Here is a 19,975-nt window from a genome sequence, read left to right as displayed (position 1 = left end):
GGAAAATAGGTAATGACAATGTAGGTAAGCTTGGTAATGGGACACTTGTTGTTACAGGTGTAACAGGTGTTTGACCACTAGTTTCAGTAGGTCTCTGTGACAGAGTTTTACGGCAGATAGCCTGTACTCCTGTCCACCTTAATTGTTGATCACTAAAAGTATCCAAAACATTTTTAATTTCATCCTCAGATGGATCTGATTCAAGAAATTTATTTTCATAATGTGTATAGTCTGAATTAATTATTTCCAGACGTTGTGTAAATAATTCAAACTTGACCTCAAGATCATCAAAATCTATGTTTGTATCTTGAGTTAATCCTAGACAGACTGAAATTAGATTTTCTAATTGTGTAATCTTAGTCTGTAAAGACTGAAACTGAGTTTTCAAACAAGCCATTTTAATGGTATACTGAAAATTCTAGCACCACACTTAGAGTGTTTAAAAAACACTGTACTGCTATAAACAGCTGAGTTTTTGTTATGCTTAAGTCAGCAATAATCGAGTCAGACACTACTGACCCACTAAGCTTAACCTCAGGGTCAATGACCATGAAGGGTACACCATACATGTGTCTGGTGTTTATGGCTTGAGTCAGCCTGACCATGATAATTAATCGTAAATAACGATATTATACACTTCATTCACTATACACTATAAATGTCACTGTATAACTGTAAATCACATGTGAATATTACTTACACATATATAAATGTCACTGTTAATATATATTTGAAAGCTTACACTTTATATATAAGTTCCTTTAATATAACAGGTAAATTTATAAGAAACAACTTTAACACAATCTTGTCTCTTAATTTCTGTCTATAAACATTATAAACACTATGTGTATATATACACTCAGACAAACAACATCACTTGGTGGTGTTGTATTAATCAGCGATTTTGCCAGATTGGAGCAGTGGGTGCAGCATGTGGGTGAGTCACCCAGCTCCCGTTTTCTTTGGGTGTCCACTGGGTGAGCGCCCGTTTTCTTTTGGCTGCCCATTCTCTGTGATTGAGTCTGGAGGGACTCATTTATACTGATTTATATTGTAAAACACTAGTTTTACAGCTTTTTTCGAAGGACCTTGGCTCATAGGTTATTTGTACACTGTAGTACAACATGTTTGGACCACAGTGTGGTCTTTATCCGGTTCGAGCACGACCAAAACTCTGTTGAGGATTTTTGGCCTTACCTGCCGTGTTTATTATAACTATATATAATGAACACTTAGCTGATAAATGACAGCAAATCGTCTACACAGCCGCCCCTGCAGATGAGGTCTAGAAGCTGTCGAAACCATCACAACAGTGGGCTGTCAAGAGATACAATTTGTAAGTATAAATTACCCCTAGGGGGTGTTATGTCAGCATATTTCATTCGATGATGGCTGACGAAATACTTACTTGTTTGGACTCAAAAGTCCACACCTTACTGCCGATTATAGGTTGATTACAAACTCCTTGTGACTCAAGAATTGTGCAATCCCCTGATCTACAAGAAATTCGTAACATACCTTGCTCTTTGTAACGTGAGCTATGGTGTTCTCAACACCTTCAACAGATATCGGTGACTTGATAGAAGCTGAAGTGTCCTTGGATGTCCACGTCTTCCATTGTCTAGGAAACGCACACTGGTACACTATGTTCCACAAGATTTGTCTTTATTGTTCACAATGTATCACAAGAGAAGCTGATCACACCTCTCTTATGTTTATCGTGTTTTGTGAGACACTTTGTCCACACTAACGCACAGATCAGTGTTCTTTGTTGGTTATCCTGGCGTCAGTGTCACTCGTAGTAGAGTCAAAGTTAATCTGCCAGACGCCCCAGCGCTCCATGCCGTCACTGCCCCCAGCACAAAAAAAAAAACGCTGACCTAGTACCTTGCATCCCTGTCACCTCCTCGATGAAGCAAAGCAAATGTTTGTTTCTTGCTGTCTTAAGCGTAGACAACAATGTACACTATCTTTACTATGGTAATAAAGTGGGAGCAGGATTTTCCTTAATTGTCCTGCTAAGTAAGAGATGTACTGTCTCTTATAAAAATACACGTTGTAACACCGCTGCAAGGAGCAGAGGTCATTTGACTACGTGGCATAGCATCTGTGATCAATTACTCACTCTAGCAGTAAACAAGACGCTCGCCCCTTCTGAGTGGCCCCTCAGGGCTGAAAGGGCTGAAGGGGGCTGAAGGGGGCTGATACCCCCCTCCTGGAGAAAATTTCTCCACACATGATTGAATATTTTTCATTGTATATTTTTTTAAGGCATTACAAATCTTTCATTATTTTTTGATAATGTGATAAAAAATATTAAGTTGCAAATTTTGTTTAATGGCACTCTCTTATACGTTTTGATAATGTGATAATATTTTTATAAGGAATATTACAATAATTATATACATAAAGTTTTCCATCTGCATCTACTGTGTGTATACGTTCATGCTTTCTCAAATAATTTGAAGTAAATGGTTTCTGACACCATTTACAAAGTTTTTCTACAAGTGTAAGTGGTTTTAAACCCAAATTTACTACATTTATATGTTTTCCCAAAGCATATTGACGAGTAAAACACTTATCACAATCATTACAAATGAATTTTTCACCAGTGTGAATTTTTAAATGTTGTCGTAAATAAGAATTACTGCACAATGTTTTATTGCATATTTTACATTGTACTCGTTTACTCTTTGGTTTAATGTGAGGTTTTGATAGATTTGAAAGTTGGGGCTGTTTTGAATTATAATTTACTATCATCTTATTTTGGAGGGGTAGTGTAGTTTGAAGTGAATTTGTTTTCTCTAAATACTGTGGCTCACTCTCTTGATTGGCAGTTAACCCTCCTAATAAATTTTCTTGTATTAATGAGTTTGTGTAGTTTGATATTATCATATCCATTATTAATGAATTTGTGTAGTTATACCATATTGTATCCAAAGTGTTTTGAAAAGATGATGTCATTATATTTGTTTCTAAACACTTGACAGACGAAATGAAGTTCTTAAGTACCGTCTGATTGATTAATTTTCGTTTCTGTAATAAGAGAAATAATAAAAATTTTCAATTTACTATATATATAAACTTTTATATCATAATTTAAATTATTTTACACAAACAAGAAATATATATATATAAAAAAAATGGAAGAATGTACCACAATACTTTGAATAAGTATGTTAATTTTACAGTTGTGACTATGTTGATGATATTATTGCCTGTATCGCCTACATCGGATAATGAAAAAAAGTGTATCTTTTTGTATCCAAGAGATCTTTTGAAAAAGAATAACAATATTTTATTTCCACTTCCTATAATTATACAAGTTGAAGATCATAATCAAAAACCTTGGGAAAGCTATTGGGAGGTGGTGACTAAAGAAAACACTTCAATAGTGTGTATTGAAATAAATGGTAATAAAACTGATACTACAATTCGCTATAAAATTTCAAATTGTAATGATAGTAATGAGTGGCAACATCGAATTTTCTATCCTGTATTCAATCCTGGTAGAGGGTTGTGGGATAATATATATTCAATCTTTATAAATGTTGCTGACAATGATAGTAGTTTGAGTATCGATCTTAACTATAATAAAAATTATACTATTAATTACCATTTTAACATAACTAATCAAAGTTTAGATAAAAAACAACAACAAGAGTCTTTAATTGAATGGAGTATTAAAATAATTAATATTACAATAGGAGGACCAAAAATTCGTTTTTTAGATGTTAAAAAATACAATTATATTAAAAACAATCAATGTTTAGGAATTAAAACATGTTCTGATAACAAAAATTGGACGTATCTAAGTCTCCAAACTTCAGATACAATAATTCTAGCCCATACACAAAGAATAGAAAATGCCAAAATCGAAGTTAAAGTGGTTTTTTCAAAATGTTTCCCTGAATACTTAAAAGGAATACACACTTTAAATTCGATAGAGTATCCCACTTCTATATTAAAAGTGGATTACAAAAGAAGTAATAATCATTACCATACTCTAAGTGTAACTTTAGATTATGATGATAATTATCATCCATACACACTAATATCTTTAACTGTTGAACATAAAGGTTTTGATTGTACTGGACAATGGTTCCTATTAGGTATTAAAGGAGCAGAAGTATTTCCAAACTGTAATAATAATAATAACAATAATAATAATAATAATACTTTTTCTACTGTTGCTGCTGCTACTACTACTACTTCTGTTGCTGCTACTACTGCTGCTACTACTATTTCTGTTACTAATAAAGATATACAATTTTCATCTTTATCTAACTCCATAAATAAGTCAACAGAAAATGGAAAAATTCAATGTTTTATAAAATTTTTTATAGCTTATCTTGTAAATTTACTTATTAAAACACAATAATAATTTATGAAACAACAAAAAAAAATAGTATTATGTTTTTCATTTTTAGTAGTATAAGATGAAGAGAGAAAGTGAGACTATTTAAATACCTCTCTAATTTATGATGAGAAATCAGTATACTCCTGAATTTCTTAGAGAAAGAAAGTGTTTTTAAAGTTGGACAGCTTGGTATGTACTATATATATATATACTGAAATATACCACTTAATAATTACTGAATATTTAATCTTATTTACTGGGAAAGAGTTATTAACTATATATGTATTTCTTTTTCAGAAACTATTGAAGAAGAGTTCCTCCAAATGGATAAAAATGGAAACTGATAATATAACAGAAATGATTTGCAAAGTTTTGCCATATAATAAAGACATATTTCCTATATTAGAATCAGTTAGAGAAAAAGAAATAAATAGACTAAAAGATTCTTATTTTGATAAATGGTTCAAAAAAGTAGAAGAAAATACTATTTTGATTTGTATTGCTAAATTGATTACTAAATATTGGTCACAGAAAATGAGAAAGTATGCTGAAAAATTGATATTGAAGAAAGCCATTAATGAAAAGTATTTGGATATTCAAGATATCAATTTTGTAACAATCCTAGATGATAACAATGACAATGATAATAATTGGGTGATTGAAGATAAGGATGATATTATAATTGATCTTATTTGGAATATATTTGATATGAAATCATATTTTGATTCAGTAGAAAAACATCGCTTATGGGTTAAAATGACATATGAGAAACTGAAATTTTTTATGCCTTTTCTCACTCCTGAAATCATTGAAAGACATGATTTAACTAAATTTGCATTCAGTCAGGCTGTTGGTTACACACTGAAATTTGTGCATAACATTGATCATACTATTGTTAATAAGGCTAATGAATTTCATTTGTTTAATGAACCTCATCATTATCAGACATGGCTGACAAAGAAATTTACACCAGAAGAAAAACGTAAGAAATTGGATCTTTGGTTGAAATGTGATACAGCCACTAGTGATAATTATCCTTATGGTATAAATTTAAATGATCATGATTTTACTTCAGAAAATTTGATTGAAGTTTTTTTATTTGAAAGTATTGTAGAAATGGTGGCTGTTAGATGGCAAACAAATCCAAAATTAGATATCACCATTACTGAACTTATTACAGTAATTGAAGATAGAACACTATGTGGATATACTTCATCTCAAAAAAAAATCATTAAAGATTTTATAAAAAAAAGTAAGAGAGTTTGATCTGAAACAACAAAAAGAAAGTCTGACAAAAAATGAAAAAAGAGTTCTCTCTCTAGTAATAAACAAAAAAGATCATTTTGATATTCTTAACCAGATGAGATCTCAAGAACGTCAAGAATTTGATCAAATGTTAGAAAATGTAAGAAAAAGCTTACTCCAATTACCAGAACTAGAACTAGAATTTAATGAGAATATTGAGAAGGAAATCTTAAAACAGAAACAAAAAACAGCAAGTAATAGAGCATATTTCATTATGATAGCAGTAGTAACAATGAAGTATTGGAATGGTAAATTAAGGAAATATGTAGAAAATCTCATGTTGAGGCAAGCTATTAAAGAACATTTCATTGAAGAGAAACATTTACAGTGGGTGTTTGTTCCTACTGTAAATGGTGATGATGGTGATGATGATGATGATGACAATGATCATATATTAGTTAATAACATTTTAGTGCCAGACAACAATTTAATAAAAAATTTTTGGACAGATTTTAATATTCGCAAATATTTTTCTATGATGAAAGATCATCGTTATTGGGTTATGAATAGTTATCATAGATTGGCTGCTAAATTTATGCCTGAATTGCCTGAAGAAATAATAGAACGCCATGATCTATCAAAATTTACTTTTTCTCAAACAATTGGATATACTCTTACTTGGGTGCATAAAATTCTTCATATTCCCATTTGTATTCCAGCTCTTAAACTTCACCTTTACAGAGAACCACACCATCCAGAAATGTGGTCTAATATTAATTCTCCAGAGTACAAAGAATCATGCTTAAACTCTTGGCTAAGTGGTGGTGGTGGTAGTAGTAGTGGTGGTTATGATAATGATGAATTCAAATATGGAATTGATATATTTAAAATTAATTTTGATTCTAATAATATGGCAAAGGTATTTCTTTATGAGAGTTTTTTAGATATGGTAGGAGTGGAATGGGAAATGAGAAAGGGAGGACAATTATCCCTATCAAATAAAGAACTCATTGATACAGTAAAAGATGATCGTTTTTTTTGCGTTATTCCCAAAATGACAAAAAATTCATAAAAAATCTAATGAAGATGATAAGTGAACATGATGATATGAAACAGCAGCAACAACAAAAACAGGAAGAAAAGTCAATTGTTCTCAGAAGCCAATATTTTGGAAATTTGAAAAAGTATATGTTTTGTTCAATAAGTTAAGAGAGAAAAATGAGTGTTCTCAGAAGCCTTAAATAAAAAAAATTGAAAAAGTAGTATGTAACATAATTTGATTTTAATTTGATAATTAATTATTATTGTGTATGTCGTGCCAAATATGTAAAACTGGTCAATTAGCAAGAACTCATTTAAAATTAAGTCCTTCCTGAAATTTTCTATTATACGTTTAAAGATATATTTTTTTCATTAATATTAATATAAAAAATTTTAATTTTGCACCAAAAGAATCTTAGAAAACTTACCTAACCTTATTTTAACAAGATCAATTTATTTTAGCCTTACCCAACTAAATATATTTTAAATACGTCTACAATAATTTAGTACTAAACAAACACAATCAAATATATTTTTTTTGTTAGGTTCAGAATGATTTTGGCGAAATTATTGCATACACAAATTTTTGCTTGTCCTATATGACAAGATGAGCGTTGCTATTTAAGCCAAGATCGCAAGTTCTGCCTATTCGGCACGACATGTATATTTGTATAATGTATGTTTTGATCAATAAGTCAAGAAGTATGTAACAATTTGATTTTTTTTTTAATTTGATAATTAATTATTATTGTATATGTTTATATATTGATGAATAAAATTGAATGTTTGTATATTGATGAATAAAATTAAATGTTTGTATATTGATGAATAAATAAAATTGAATGAATTATTATTGTATTTTAATAATATCCAAGAATTATATAAATGGGAAATGGGAAAAATCATATTTTTTTAACTTATTTATTTTTGTTAAAAGTTTCTGGGAATGGTCTAACTCTAGCTACTTTTGTTTTTTTTATTTTTAGTTTATCTACAGGTGCATTTTTGCTGCTGTTTTTATGATGATGAGAGATCTCCAAATTTAAAGACTTATTCCCTGTTATAGCCTGTACAAAGGCTTTGTATATTATTTCTTTTATTGATTTCCTTGAATTAGGCACTTGATATGAAGAAGAACTTAAATTCTTCATAGAAATTTCTAAATTAGGTATCAAATACCTATGTTGACTTTCAAAAACAGCATGAGAATAAAGCTCTTTAGCTTTTTCAGTGCCAAAATATTTAATGCACAGCATTTTGATATGGTTTATACAATCTTTTATATGTTCAATTGTTACATATAAAGCACCTGTAGCTATTCCTGCTACTTTAATGTTTACTTTTTCATATTCCTGACTGATAAATTTGACTATCCAATTTGGAAGTTGACATTTTAAAGGAAGATCTGGAAATTTCCAAATGGGTTCACCAAAGCTAAACAAGTGTTTAAGTTTGATATCTTCTAATAAATCTTGTCTATTTATCTCATATTGTTTTTTTTCCATAATGAATTTAATAAGTAATTGAATTACTCTAACTTCTCGAGGATCTTTCACATGTGGTAAATTTAAATTTGGAAGTTCTTCCAAATCTTCCAATTCTGGCATTGGATCTATAACTTTAGAAGTAGTATATAATTCATTTTTTCGTTCCCATTTAAATGGAAATGCTTTATATGCCTCTTCATCATTAATTTTCACCCATTCATCTTTAAACAAATTTTTAGGATTATTTAAGAACCAATCTTCTTTGGTGGGAATACAAAATTTCTTATTTTGATTTTTTCCTTTGCTTGTGTTAGGAAGTTCTAAATTTGTAGTGTTTTTCCTCTTATTGCTGTTGCTGTTGCTGTTGCTGCTACTACTGCTTATGGTGATGTAGGAAGGATTATCATCATTTTTGTTGTTTTTTCTACTGCTACTATTAGAGCTAGCCATAGTCACACTTCACTGTAGTAAATAATTGTTTACAATTAGTTAATTCATTATTATGGTGAAATTAATTAAAAGGATCTTTATCCCTTTACTACAAATATTTCAGTATTAATTGATGACTACAAAAAAAACATTTAAAGAAGTATTTGAGTGTTGTAAATATTTGAATATTCATAAAAAAAGAGAACATTCTAATAAAAAAATATTTAATTGTATTTTTTGTAAAAAAAAAAACAATTATCTTCTGCATCCAGTTTAAAGAGACATAAATTTAATGTCCATAAAAATCTAGAAAAAATTGACCTTTTATGTGTAAAAAAAATTTTCAAATAAAGGTATCTATATTATGAACATAGATTTAAGTCAAAATGCAGTCTACACCTAGACAATGTTGTTTCTTTTTCTTTTATGTGTAATTATTTTAAAACGACTTTCAGACATAAATATAAATTTTATATACACAGATTTAAATAAAAAAATGAAAAAAAGTAATAAAAAAAAATCTATATTAACCTTAACTGATCACTAGAAAAAACAATAATAACAAAGTTAATTCTGTGTTGGTAAAATATTAGAAAAATTTTCTAAGTTGAGAAACAGGATTTTACATCCCTTATACTGCACAGGGGGTTTCCTAAGACTACTGCCAAATGGAATAATATATAAAGGATCCAAAGGCTATATAAAGGATCCAAAGGCTATATAAAGGATCCAAAGGCTTCATGAAGTCTCAGTAGTCACCACCATCACCACCATCGCTGAAGTCCCTGTGCTACTTGACTCTCTGTGACCACTACATTTAACCTTAACCCTTTGAGGGTCGACAGGCCCTCTCCGAAACTCGTTCTCAGGGTCGGCCAAATTTAAAAAAAAGAAAAAATTATTTTCTCTTACGAAACGATAGAGAATCTTTTCCTGATCATAAAGACATCAAAAGTTTGAAATTTGATAGAAAACTTACGGAATTATGCTCTCGCAAAGTTAGCGGTCTCGGCGATGTTTACGCATCGGCGATTTTGCCCACTTTGAGCCCCATTGTCGGCCAATTTCACTGTAATAGTCAACAAAAAACATGAATATTTCGCTAGAACTCCATTTTTTCTATCGAATGGGTGCAAGAAACCACCCATTTATGAAATTCAACTATCCAGTACAGTGGTCAGAATTTAGCAATTTTGCCAATTTCACACAAATTTCAAAAGATGCCAATTTCCGAATAGGGTCCAGAATAAACAAGAAAGACATTCCTGGCACTAAAATGATATTTCCTCTAGTCATTAGTCACGTCTCAAGGCCCCTCTTATATTCTTTTGCTTTCCACTTTGAATTTTTATTCTCACAAAAAATATAAGATTTACTGTTATGCAGACTACTGCATTAGTGTAAAAAATGGTATAAATATTATTGGTGCACTTGTAAAAGAATATTAGACTCACCAGTTGACGTGTATTGCACGCTTGGCACGATTTGTTTACTTTTGAAGTTTGGTAAAAATCGAACATTTCTGCTACTTTGAGCTCAATTTCAAGGCACCTTTCATTGTAAAACCAGTCAAAATCATCTCATTTTCTGTAATATGTCTTCCATTCTATAAAATGAGACCAAGAAAACTAGAATACAACAATAAATACCATACGAAAATACACTGCAAAGTCGCTGATTTATTAAAAAAAATGGTCAAAGTTTTTTTTTTCTCATTATGCACTGTGTGCTGCAGGATTTTTTTAGACTGTGCACACTGACCACATAGACCCATTCTTTCATATGAAGGCCTACCAGCTTTCTCCCACTAGATTTGAGGCCGCTAGAATTTATGAGTACTAGTATGTCAAAAATCCCTACGCGTAAAACGTACTAGTACGACCAAAACCCTCAAAGGGTTAACCACGTAATGTGTTGTATTTTAGTGAGAAATGAATTCTAATAAAAGATTTAAAGATGATGATGAAAATGTTCAAAGATTGGAAAATGCACAAAAACAAGAATTGTTACCACTGCAAGTATCCGATAATGATTCATTATCGGAAATTGAAAACCATGAACAACTGGACACTGATGCGGTATCGGAAATTGAAAACTATGGACAACTGGACACTGATGCGGTTCTCTACATTTTAAAAGAAAAGGTAAGTTATAAACTAATAGAAATTTAGTTAAAATATATAATAAATTATAGTTTCTAAACTAGTAAAAATTTAGTTAAATTACATCTTTTATATCAGATTTTTATTTTTTAGATTGATGAGAGAGAAGAAAAACTACACTCAGTACTGAAGATGCCATCGTGTATACCAATAAGAAGTCAATCATCTGATTCTTCATATAATATCATTATGATAGATACATCTGGATCAATGTCATCTTATAGGAAACCAATAATTAAATCGTGGAATACTTATGTGGCACATTTATTGATTGGTAGATCAAAAAAAATAGACTAGGCTTTTCGGCGACTCGCTGCCTGACCTCGGTGGAGTGTGGTTGTGCACGGCACCCCTCTGCTGATATCAGTCATAGACCTTAGAACGCGATACGGAGGTTTTGGAGTGTTCAGAGTGGATCGCTCAGTGTTCAGAGTGACTCCTTCTCGCCGACCTGTGTTAGTTTACGCACGGTTCGCGCCTTCGTACGTGGACCACGCATTCGTGAGAGCACGCACGAATGCTGGGATGTTCCCTGTGAGGTCCATGTTAGTTTACGCATGGTTTCTCACAGGAAATTTCGTGACTAAGTGCTTTTCTTTCAAGACATTCTGCAGTGAGTCTGGCGTGTTCTGTGTTAGTTTACGCACAGCCACGCCAGTCATATGTGTGCTACCGTGGCAACATAATTCATGGGCGTTCGTGCGTGCTGCACCGCGCCATCGCTACGCACGGGAACGTTCGTGACTAAGTGCTTTTCTTTCAAGACATTCTGCAGTGAGTTTTGTGTTAGTTTACGCACAATTGCGAATCTGTCGTGCATTCGTGTGATTCGTACGTGTGCTGTGGCGTGGCGCTGACCAGCCAGTGTGCTTCGTGCACTGGTACAGCTCGCCAGGTGCCTGGTGCTGTGTTAGTTTACGCATAGCACCTGATTGCCCGCGCCATTCGTGCAATTGTGAGTCATATGTGTGTGCTCAGTGCTTTGGGAAAATATCCATTTGTAACCTAGGTCTTCACAATACGATACCAGTGAGTGACGTGATACTCGCTTGTGAACCACTGTGAACCCACTGCGTTGTTAATAGGTCTTGGGATCTGTGGCACACAGCTACGAGCCTCGTTGGGGCGGCTGTACGGCCATGTCATCTCAGGAACCAAGAGGCAAACGGCCCATGTCATCATGCGACGATGACTGTCAGGGCGACGTGGAGGAAGTGGAAGGGCCAGCGAAGAAACCCAAGGACAACCTGCATTGCAGGGGCGATGCCACAGAAGCGCCTCAGCTGATCCCAGCTGCTTCCCCAGATGGCCAGGAGACGATGAGGACAGCCGAGGCCAACCCAAGCCCGGCCCAGCAGGTGGACACCCCCCAACATATGGGGACCATGGAAGTGACCCAGGACCCTCCTCCTCAGCAGATGGCACCAGGAACAACCAACCCAGACGAAGCCTCACAGGCAACAGAGGAGAACGAGATGGAACAGGGGCGCTCAAGACCTCAGAACCGTGCTGCAAGGCAACCAACTGTGGCCTTCAACAAGTTCATTATCCCTCACTACGACATGGTGAAGAACCTGGAGGCGACCGTGCCTTCCATCAAGCTCAGCTGCGACATCACACTCAGGGGAGAGATCGTGGCGAAGCCGCGCGACGAGGACACATACGATCGACTGAAGGCAATGGCTGCAGAGAATCTGAGGATAAGGGAGCTCCTGGCTCAAGAAAAGATGCACAAGGGGGTTGTGCTCCACGTCCCTGTACCCATACCAGCAGAGCGATTCCTCGATGCAATCAACATTGTCAAGGCAGAGAGGCTGACCACCGGGACCAACAAGATTCCAACACGGAATATGTTGATCCACCACCGAGGGCCCCTACCATCCCACATCGCACTGGGGGTGTGGGGGCGGTTCAAGATTCGGCCATATGTAGAGGGCCCACTACAATGCTACAACTGCCAGGGTTTCAACCATATCGCGGCTACCTGCCAACATGTGAAGAAGTGTGGAGTCTGCAGCAAGCAGCACGACTCCAAGGATTGCATTGCATTGCTCAAGCAGCCCGCCCCCGAGACCCCACGCCCCGAACCCAAGTGCGCCAACTGCGGCAAGAAACACCACGCATGGAACCAGGGCTGTCCTGTCATGGTACAGCGGTGGCAACAGGTGCGACAGCGGATGGCCCCTGCGGCGACAGCCCAGCCCAACTCGGTAAACACCCAAGAGCAACAGGTGGGGACATCGACCAATGCCCCCTCTCCACGCCCCAACCCATGGAACTATCATCACCGGCCAATCGCGGCAGCCAGTACAGGCCCCTCTGCGGCAGCCACATCCTACAGCAGAGAGTTCCCAGCACTGGGGGAGCAACAGAGGAGACCAGTTGCACCGCAAGGGGAACAACGGCATGGGCAAGTCTCGAAGCCTCAGCAGAAACGGAACAAAGGAACACAACAAGCCCGGCTCAGGGACGCTGCTCAAGGAGCTGCGGCTACTCAGCTCCAGACAGGACACCAGCAAGGGACTTCCCCACCCGAGTGCAGCAGGAAACAGGCCGCGGCACCCAGTCAGATGGCACAGAGAACCACGGAGACCTGCGCGACCTGCGGGTCAGCAGCAGCAACAATCGCGGGAGTGGGCCAACAACCTCAGGCCGCAGCCAAGGAAGCCCTGTCCCCCCAGAGGGAGGGCACCTCGCAGGTTCACATTGTCACCGTAATCAAGCTTGTGGTAGAGGTGCTATCCATGCTACTCCCATCAATGAAGGACAGGCAGGTCTGCAAGGAGCTCCTGACTACCGTGTACAGCATGGCTCTCCTGGAGAGGGTCGACTCAGCAGCCCTGAAAGATCACCTCACCCAGGTCTTCACGCCCGAGGAAATGGTAGAACACGCACGGGTGTTCCGGAGGATCATGGCCGAACAGGAGGAGATGGAGTCCGACGGGTCGCCCGGCAGTCCCTAAAAATTCTCCAGTGGAACATCTGTGGTCTGAGGCAGAAACTCCACCTAGCTATCCAGGCGGCAGTCCGGGATGAGATAGATGTGTTTCTGTTCCAAGAAACCCTTGTCAAGCCCCCACCCGCCCCACAGCCACGCATCCCTGGGTTCTCTGCATACCTGCAGCGTGGTGGGCCCCCCGCCAGGGGCACCGCAATCTATGTGCGGAATTGCATCCCCCACTCGATCGTCACTGACCCTATCAACTGCGGTGAAGGGGTGGAGGTGCAAGCTGTCACGCTGCAACTGCCATCTGGTCCACTGACTATTTACAATGTGTACCGGAGCACACGGTTTACTCTCGACCTCTCGGAGGTTGCAGCTCTGTCCATATCTCGCCTCGAGGGCGTGCTCGTGGCGGGGGACATCAACGCCCATCATGAGCTTCTCCACTCTGTCTCCCATACCAATGAGACGGGCAGGCACTTGGCGGCTGTGCTCGATGATGTTCCTGACGTCGTCCTCCTCAACAATGGGGAGCCGACACACCACGGTGGCAACCGACTGGATGTCACTCTCCTCTCTCGGAGATTGCAGCCTGGAGTGAGGTGGGAACTCCACCCACTTCTCACCAGTGACCACTTCGCGATCGTCACCATGCTGGCGCTCACCCAGCACATCCCATACACACCGCCTCCACGGTGGAATTTCAAGAAGGCGGACTGGCAGTGCTTCCAGGATGTCATACAGCAATGGTGGGAGACGACCTCCCTCTCTGACAATCCTGATGCGGCTGCCCAGAACCTCCAAGCTGCCGTCACCCATGCGGCTGAGGTGGCCATCCCACTTACCAAGGCTGGAGGTACCATCAAGCGGGACTGGTGGTTCTACGACGAGACAGTCAAGGAGCAGAACCACCGTGTCAACTGTGCCCGCAGGCTCCACAGACGCAACCCTACTGCTGACACCCTTCGGCTGCTGAGAGAGGTGGTGCGGCACGCTCGCCACATCTCCCACAGAGTCCGCCTGGCAAAGTGGTTCGAATGGTGTGCCTCCTTCGGCCATGCCACTACCCTGTCTGAGATCTGGGCGAAAATAGGTATAGCTACCGGAAAACGCAGAGGAACAGCGCGTGCTCACCATGACCCGGCTGGTGAAGCAGAGAGGCTGGTCGACCTCTTCACTTCCAGGGCAGCAACAGCACGCCTGCCACAAGATGTGCAGAACCTCCAGGCTGTCCTCCTCCCAGACAGGACTGCCAGGCTACAGGCTGCATGCTGCGAACACGACGACACCGATGTAGACTTCAGCGACCGGGAGCTGAAGGCAGCCCTCAGGACATCACACGACACCACCCCCGGCCAGGATGGCATCACCTACAGTATGATCGCAAGGGCGGGCCCCTCTGGACATGATGCACTCTTGGAGGTCATCAACTGCTCCTGGAGGGCTGGACAACTCCCCACTGCGTGGAAGGAGGCCATCATCCTGCCCATCCCCAAGCCCAGGGACCCGGGAAGCATGAGGCCCATCTCTCTCACCAGCTGTCTGTCCAAGACGGCTGAGAGGATGATCCTTGAGCGACTACGGTGGAAGCTTGGCCCGGAACACCGTCACATATACGGCTTCACACGAGGAGTGGGCACAGCAGAGAGCATCACCACCCTCCTTGCAGGCATTGGGTCAAACAAGAGACCCAAAATTGTTGTCTTCCTGGATCTCGAGAAAGCCTTTGAGCTTGCCAGCGCACCAGCCATCCTTGACCTCCTAGCAGGCAGGGGCGTGAAGGGAAGGCTCCTTGCCTGGATCTCTTCATACCTGCAGGGCAGGTGTGCACGAGTGCGTTTCCAGGGACAAGTGTCCACCCTCAGGCCCCTTGAAAACGGCACCCCGCAGGGAGGGGTCCTCAGCCCCGCTCTCTTCAATGTCCTGATGCATGAGCTGGTGCAGCTGCCATTCTCTTTAGGCACCCAGCTGCTCAGCTACGCTGATGATCTTGCCCTCATCATCACCGAGAGATGTGGTTTGAGGCATAGAGCCCAACGTGACCTTAACCTCCTCTCCACCGCCTGCCGTCGTCTCGGCCTCAAGGTCTCAGCAGAAAAATCCAAGGCCATGATCCTGCATGCCAATGTGCCGGAGGGGAGACTGCAGATGTCAGGAGTCAATCTCGACTGGGTCAGTAGCTACCTGTACCTGGGAGTGCACATCGACAATCGGCTCTCCTTTCGGAATCAGGCGGAGTACGTCAGAGAGCGGACCATGCAACGGGTCACCGCCATGCGGGCCCTCGCCAGCCCTAGGTCAGGGGCCAGCCGTGACATTCTCCGATTATTCTATGTGCAGGCGGTGCGCTCTCTCATCGACTATGGGGCACTTACCCTTGTCCATGCCCGCCCAACGCACCTTCGAAGACTCAACGTCGTCCAAAATACTGCAGCTCGGATCATGTTGGGGGCGCCGAGGTGGACGAACACTGTGCCCCTGAATCATGAGGCTCAATTGCAGCCGCTACGCGACAGAATCGCCCTTGTGGCAGCCAGGAGGGTGGCCAAGTATGTACAACTCCCCGGTGGAGAGGGACTGCTGCAACACCTCCTTGAATGGCAACAGGGAGACCTCAGGGAGTCTCCTGGCCGGCTGTGGGTGTGGTCAGCGGCTGATGTAGCAAGCAAACTCCTCCCCATGGCGCTTATAGTCGACAAGGGCTGTGACCGGCCTGTGGCGGGGTACTCTGTACTCCCGCCCTGGGCACCAGAAGCAGTTGTGATCCACATCCAAGACCTCCCAGTTAGCAAGCGTCACTGTCCACAACACGTGCTGCAGCAATGGGCTGCAGTGAGTATTGCAGCAGCGGAGCACCCTGGGTGCGCCGTATATTACACCGATGGCTCCCGAGATCCAGAGGCTGGCCGCACAGGTGCCGGGGTGCACCATGCCACCCTGACGGCTGGATGGCGTCTCCAAGATCACTGCACAATTCTCCAGGCAGAACTCCATGCCATCCAGAGGGCCCTGCAACACGCACTCCTGGATCATCGGCGACCCCCAGTCATTCATGTGGACTCCAGAGCGGCGATCCAGGCCGTCATGCACAGGGAGCCCAGGGACAACATCCGGCTAATTACTGCCATCAGGAAGGACCTGCAGACACTTAAGGAGCAGGGACAGCAAGCAACAATCAACTGGATACCGAGCCACATCGACCTCGCTGGGAATGATGCGGCAGATCGAGCGGCGAAGTCGGCAACCCTTGAGGCCCAGCCAGTGACCACCATTGCTATCAGCCGAACGCAGGTGGATCTGTGGGCAGCTGATGCAGCCAGGCGCCCGCTACCAGGGCCAGGCACATCGCGGAGCTGGATCTGGTATGACAGGGCGACCCGTGGGGAGCCCCCGCCGAGCATGCGGAGGCTAGACAGGAAGTTGCAGGTTGGGGTCCACCGGCTGCGACTTGGCTACCCTACTGCCAGAAGACTCATTGACCGCGTGCGAGAGGAGCGCTGCTGCCATTGCAACCAGATGGTCCCAGGTCCACTAGTGCACTACCTCCTTGACTGTCCAGCGACGGTGCCACTCCGACGAAGGCACTTCCCAATGGCGCCTGGGGACCCGAACCGAGAAGACACCGCAGCCCGGCTGGTGTACCTTGCCACCCAAGACCTGGGAACTCTCATCCCCATCCTGGCTGCCCACCCACCACCTCGATGACGCCGCCACATACAACTACGAGTCGCCACTACGCTCCATCTATCACCTCTCCTACTCTTCCTTCTTTCACTCCCCTACCTCCTCTCCCCCCCGCTTAAAAAAAAAAAAAAAAAAAAAAAAAAAAAAAAAAAAAAAAAAAAAAAAAAAAAAAAAAAAAAAAAAAAATCCAATGGAGCCTGTACCGCTTTCTAGGTAAAAGTCTGAATCACCTAGAACCATGCCACACTACCAACATTTGACGGGGCTACAAGTGCCTGAAGACCCTTGACCTTGCGATGCCTGCCGACGAGAAAGAAAGAAGACACTCCCCACTTGGGGAGTCAGTGCAAGATAGAAGAAGAAGTTACCCTCCAACCGGAGGGCCCAAGAGAGAAGATAGAAGAATGAAGAAGACGATCGACACCCCCGCCCCGGGGGCCACCGCCGGGTCACCATCTGGAGAAGACCCGGGCCGGAAGTACCGGCAAATCTTTAATGAATGAATGAATGGTAGATCAAATCTTTTTACATTCTCAACTATAATTAAATTACAAAGATCAAATACAACTATTGAAGAGAAAGATTTTGATCTTAGTGCAACTAATTTGACTGGTGCATTAGAAACTATTTTAAGGGAAATTCATGAATGTCAAGAAAGGAATATCAGAGTATTTCTGATAACAGATGGTCATCATAATACAGATGAAACAGATCCAGTTAAAGTTATTGAAACAATGTCTGTTCCTAATGGAAAAGTGTGTAATGTTTTTGTTTTAGGAATAGGAAAACATTTTCCTGTAGATTATAGCATATGTATTCGTTCTCGTCTACATAATGGAAATTCAAATATTCCTTCTTTGTTTTGGATTAAAGCAGAAATAGAAACAGATGAACAGATAAAAAATGTAATATCCGTTTCTGATTCTACAACTTTTAAATATTTGAAATTATCAATTTCAGGATTTTCTCTACCCGGAGATGAAGAAAAGAATATCTTCTTTACCCAAGAATGGGTATATTTTCCATTTGAACCAGAGAAATTAAAATCTCTCTCTTTTCAAACTGATAAAATCAAGTTCCATACTAAACTAGAGCCTTGTGAGATATATAATATATATACACTAAAAGAAATATTTTGCCAGTGGAATTCTAGAATGATTCAAAATTATAAGACAGGATTAGTAGTTCCACCAGATACATTACCATTGATGGAAAGATTATTTGATATAATAATTGAAGAAATGAAGAAAGTTAAGATATTAGGAACATCTATTTGTGAACGAATTAAAAGATTACATAACAAAGATCTTAAGACTACTGAAATGGAATTTAGGACATTGTTTAAGAAAATCAGAGACATATTGAGAATTAATAAGTTCAAAAATGAAGTAGAACTGGCTAAAAGCATCTTGTATACTACAGTTGGTGGAGGAAAATATGAAGCTAAAGTTTTAAAACTAAAAGGTCACAGAGACATAGATTATTGCAATGACTTTATAGAATTTATGAAAGTTTATGAAAAACATAAATCTCAAATTTTGAAGATTATGAATAAGACTGAAGATTGTTGTAGGATTACTTTAGCATCTACAGTGTCTGACCTCCAGGACCCAGACTTTAAAATGATGATGGATTTGAACAAATTCGAATTTTTGAACAATTTTACTATTACTGGAATTCCAGTGTATGCTCCCAGTAGAGATTCTTCACTCCTTAATCCTTGGTCTTATAGTATTTGTAATATAATAGGTTCTCCTCATAATATTATGAGCCAAATAGCCATAGAGAACTTTGCAAAATTAAATGATTATAAAAAAACAGTAGAAGTAAATTGGAATAATGAAAATGTACTCTTCAATACTATTGTTCCAGTTTTTTCACCTAATGCTGCCAAAGTTATGGAACCCATAGTTAAGACTAAACTGTATGCAATGTGTGCAACTTTTGCACTCTTGAAAAATTCACACATTGTGGACTTTCACATTCACATGGCAGCATTGGGAGTAACATGGGTAAGGCTATTATTTGAATATCCAAATACGCCTAGAACTGAGTTTGTAAATGCTTGTATGAAAAGTATAGAGGCAACAGCAGCTTTGTATCTAAATCAAAAAATGTACAGAAATTACTGGAATTTTTTGAAAAAGAGTTCTAAGAAAAATGATAATGTTGTTGCTGTTCAAGCACTAATGACAGAAAGCATTATTGAGGTAGAAATGAAAACTTTGAAATGTGAGACACTGATTAAACCCATGTTTATACTTCACTTAAATCAGCAACAGAAGAAGAATCCTGCTGATAAATGTGAAGATATTAATAATCTTATGAAGATTATGCTTGTGGAATATATGGGTCGTTGTTTGACTCATTATGAATCTACTACCCCTTTTGTGGATTTTTTTTTTTGGAGAATTTAATGATTCCCACAAGATGGATATTATTCACAATTTTGTAAATGAGGTTAGGAATAACTTAAAAGCAGAAAAATATCTTTTTGAGGATTTCTATAGTCTGAAAAAAGTGATGCAGTTTCCTCCTAAGATACTACATTTGGAGGATTTTTATAGTCTGGAAGAATGGCAAAAGTTTAGTGAGGAGATAATTATGAATTTTTTTTCTTTTA

At 39.6% G+C, this 19,975-nt stretch overlaps 1 protein-coding gene across 1 annotated transcript; it reads left to right on the top strand.

The window, feature by feature from the left end:
* Positions 1-17,855: 17,855 nt before the first annotated feature.
* On the top strand, positions 17,856-19,742 carry LOC138851492 (uncharacterized; the record flags this gene model as incomplete). The annotated part of the gene is made up of 1 exon (XM_070080687.1): positions 17,856-19,742. A coding segment is annotated over exon 1 (1,887 nt), but the record flags the coding sequence as incomplete, so codon positions are not given.
* Positions 19,743-19,975: the final 233 nt, after the last annotated feature.

Source organism: Cherax quadricarinatus, unplaced genomic scaffold (assembly GCF_038502225.1).
Source record: "Cherax quadricarinatus isolate ZL_2023a unplaced genomic scaffold, ASM3850222v1 Contig784, whole genome shotgun sequence".
Taxonomy (NCBI): domain Eukaryota; kingdom Metazoa; phylum Arthropoda; class Malacostraca; order Decapoda; family Parastacidae; genus Cherax; species Cherax quadricarinatus.
This window is presented reverse-complemented; position numbering and strand designations above follow the sequence as displayed.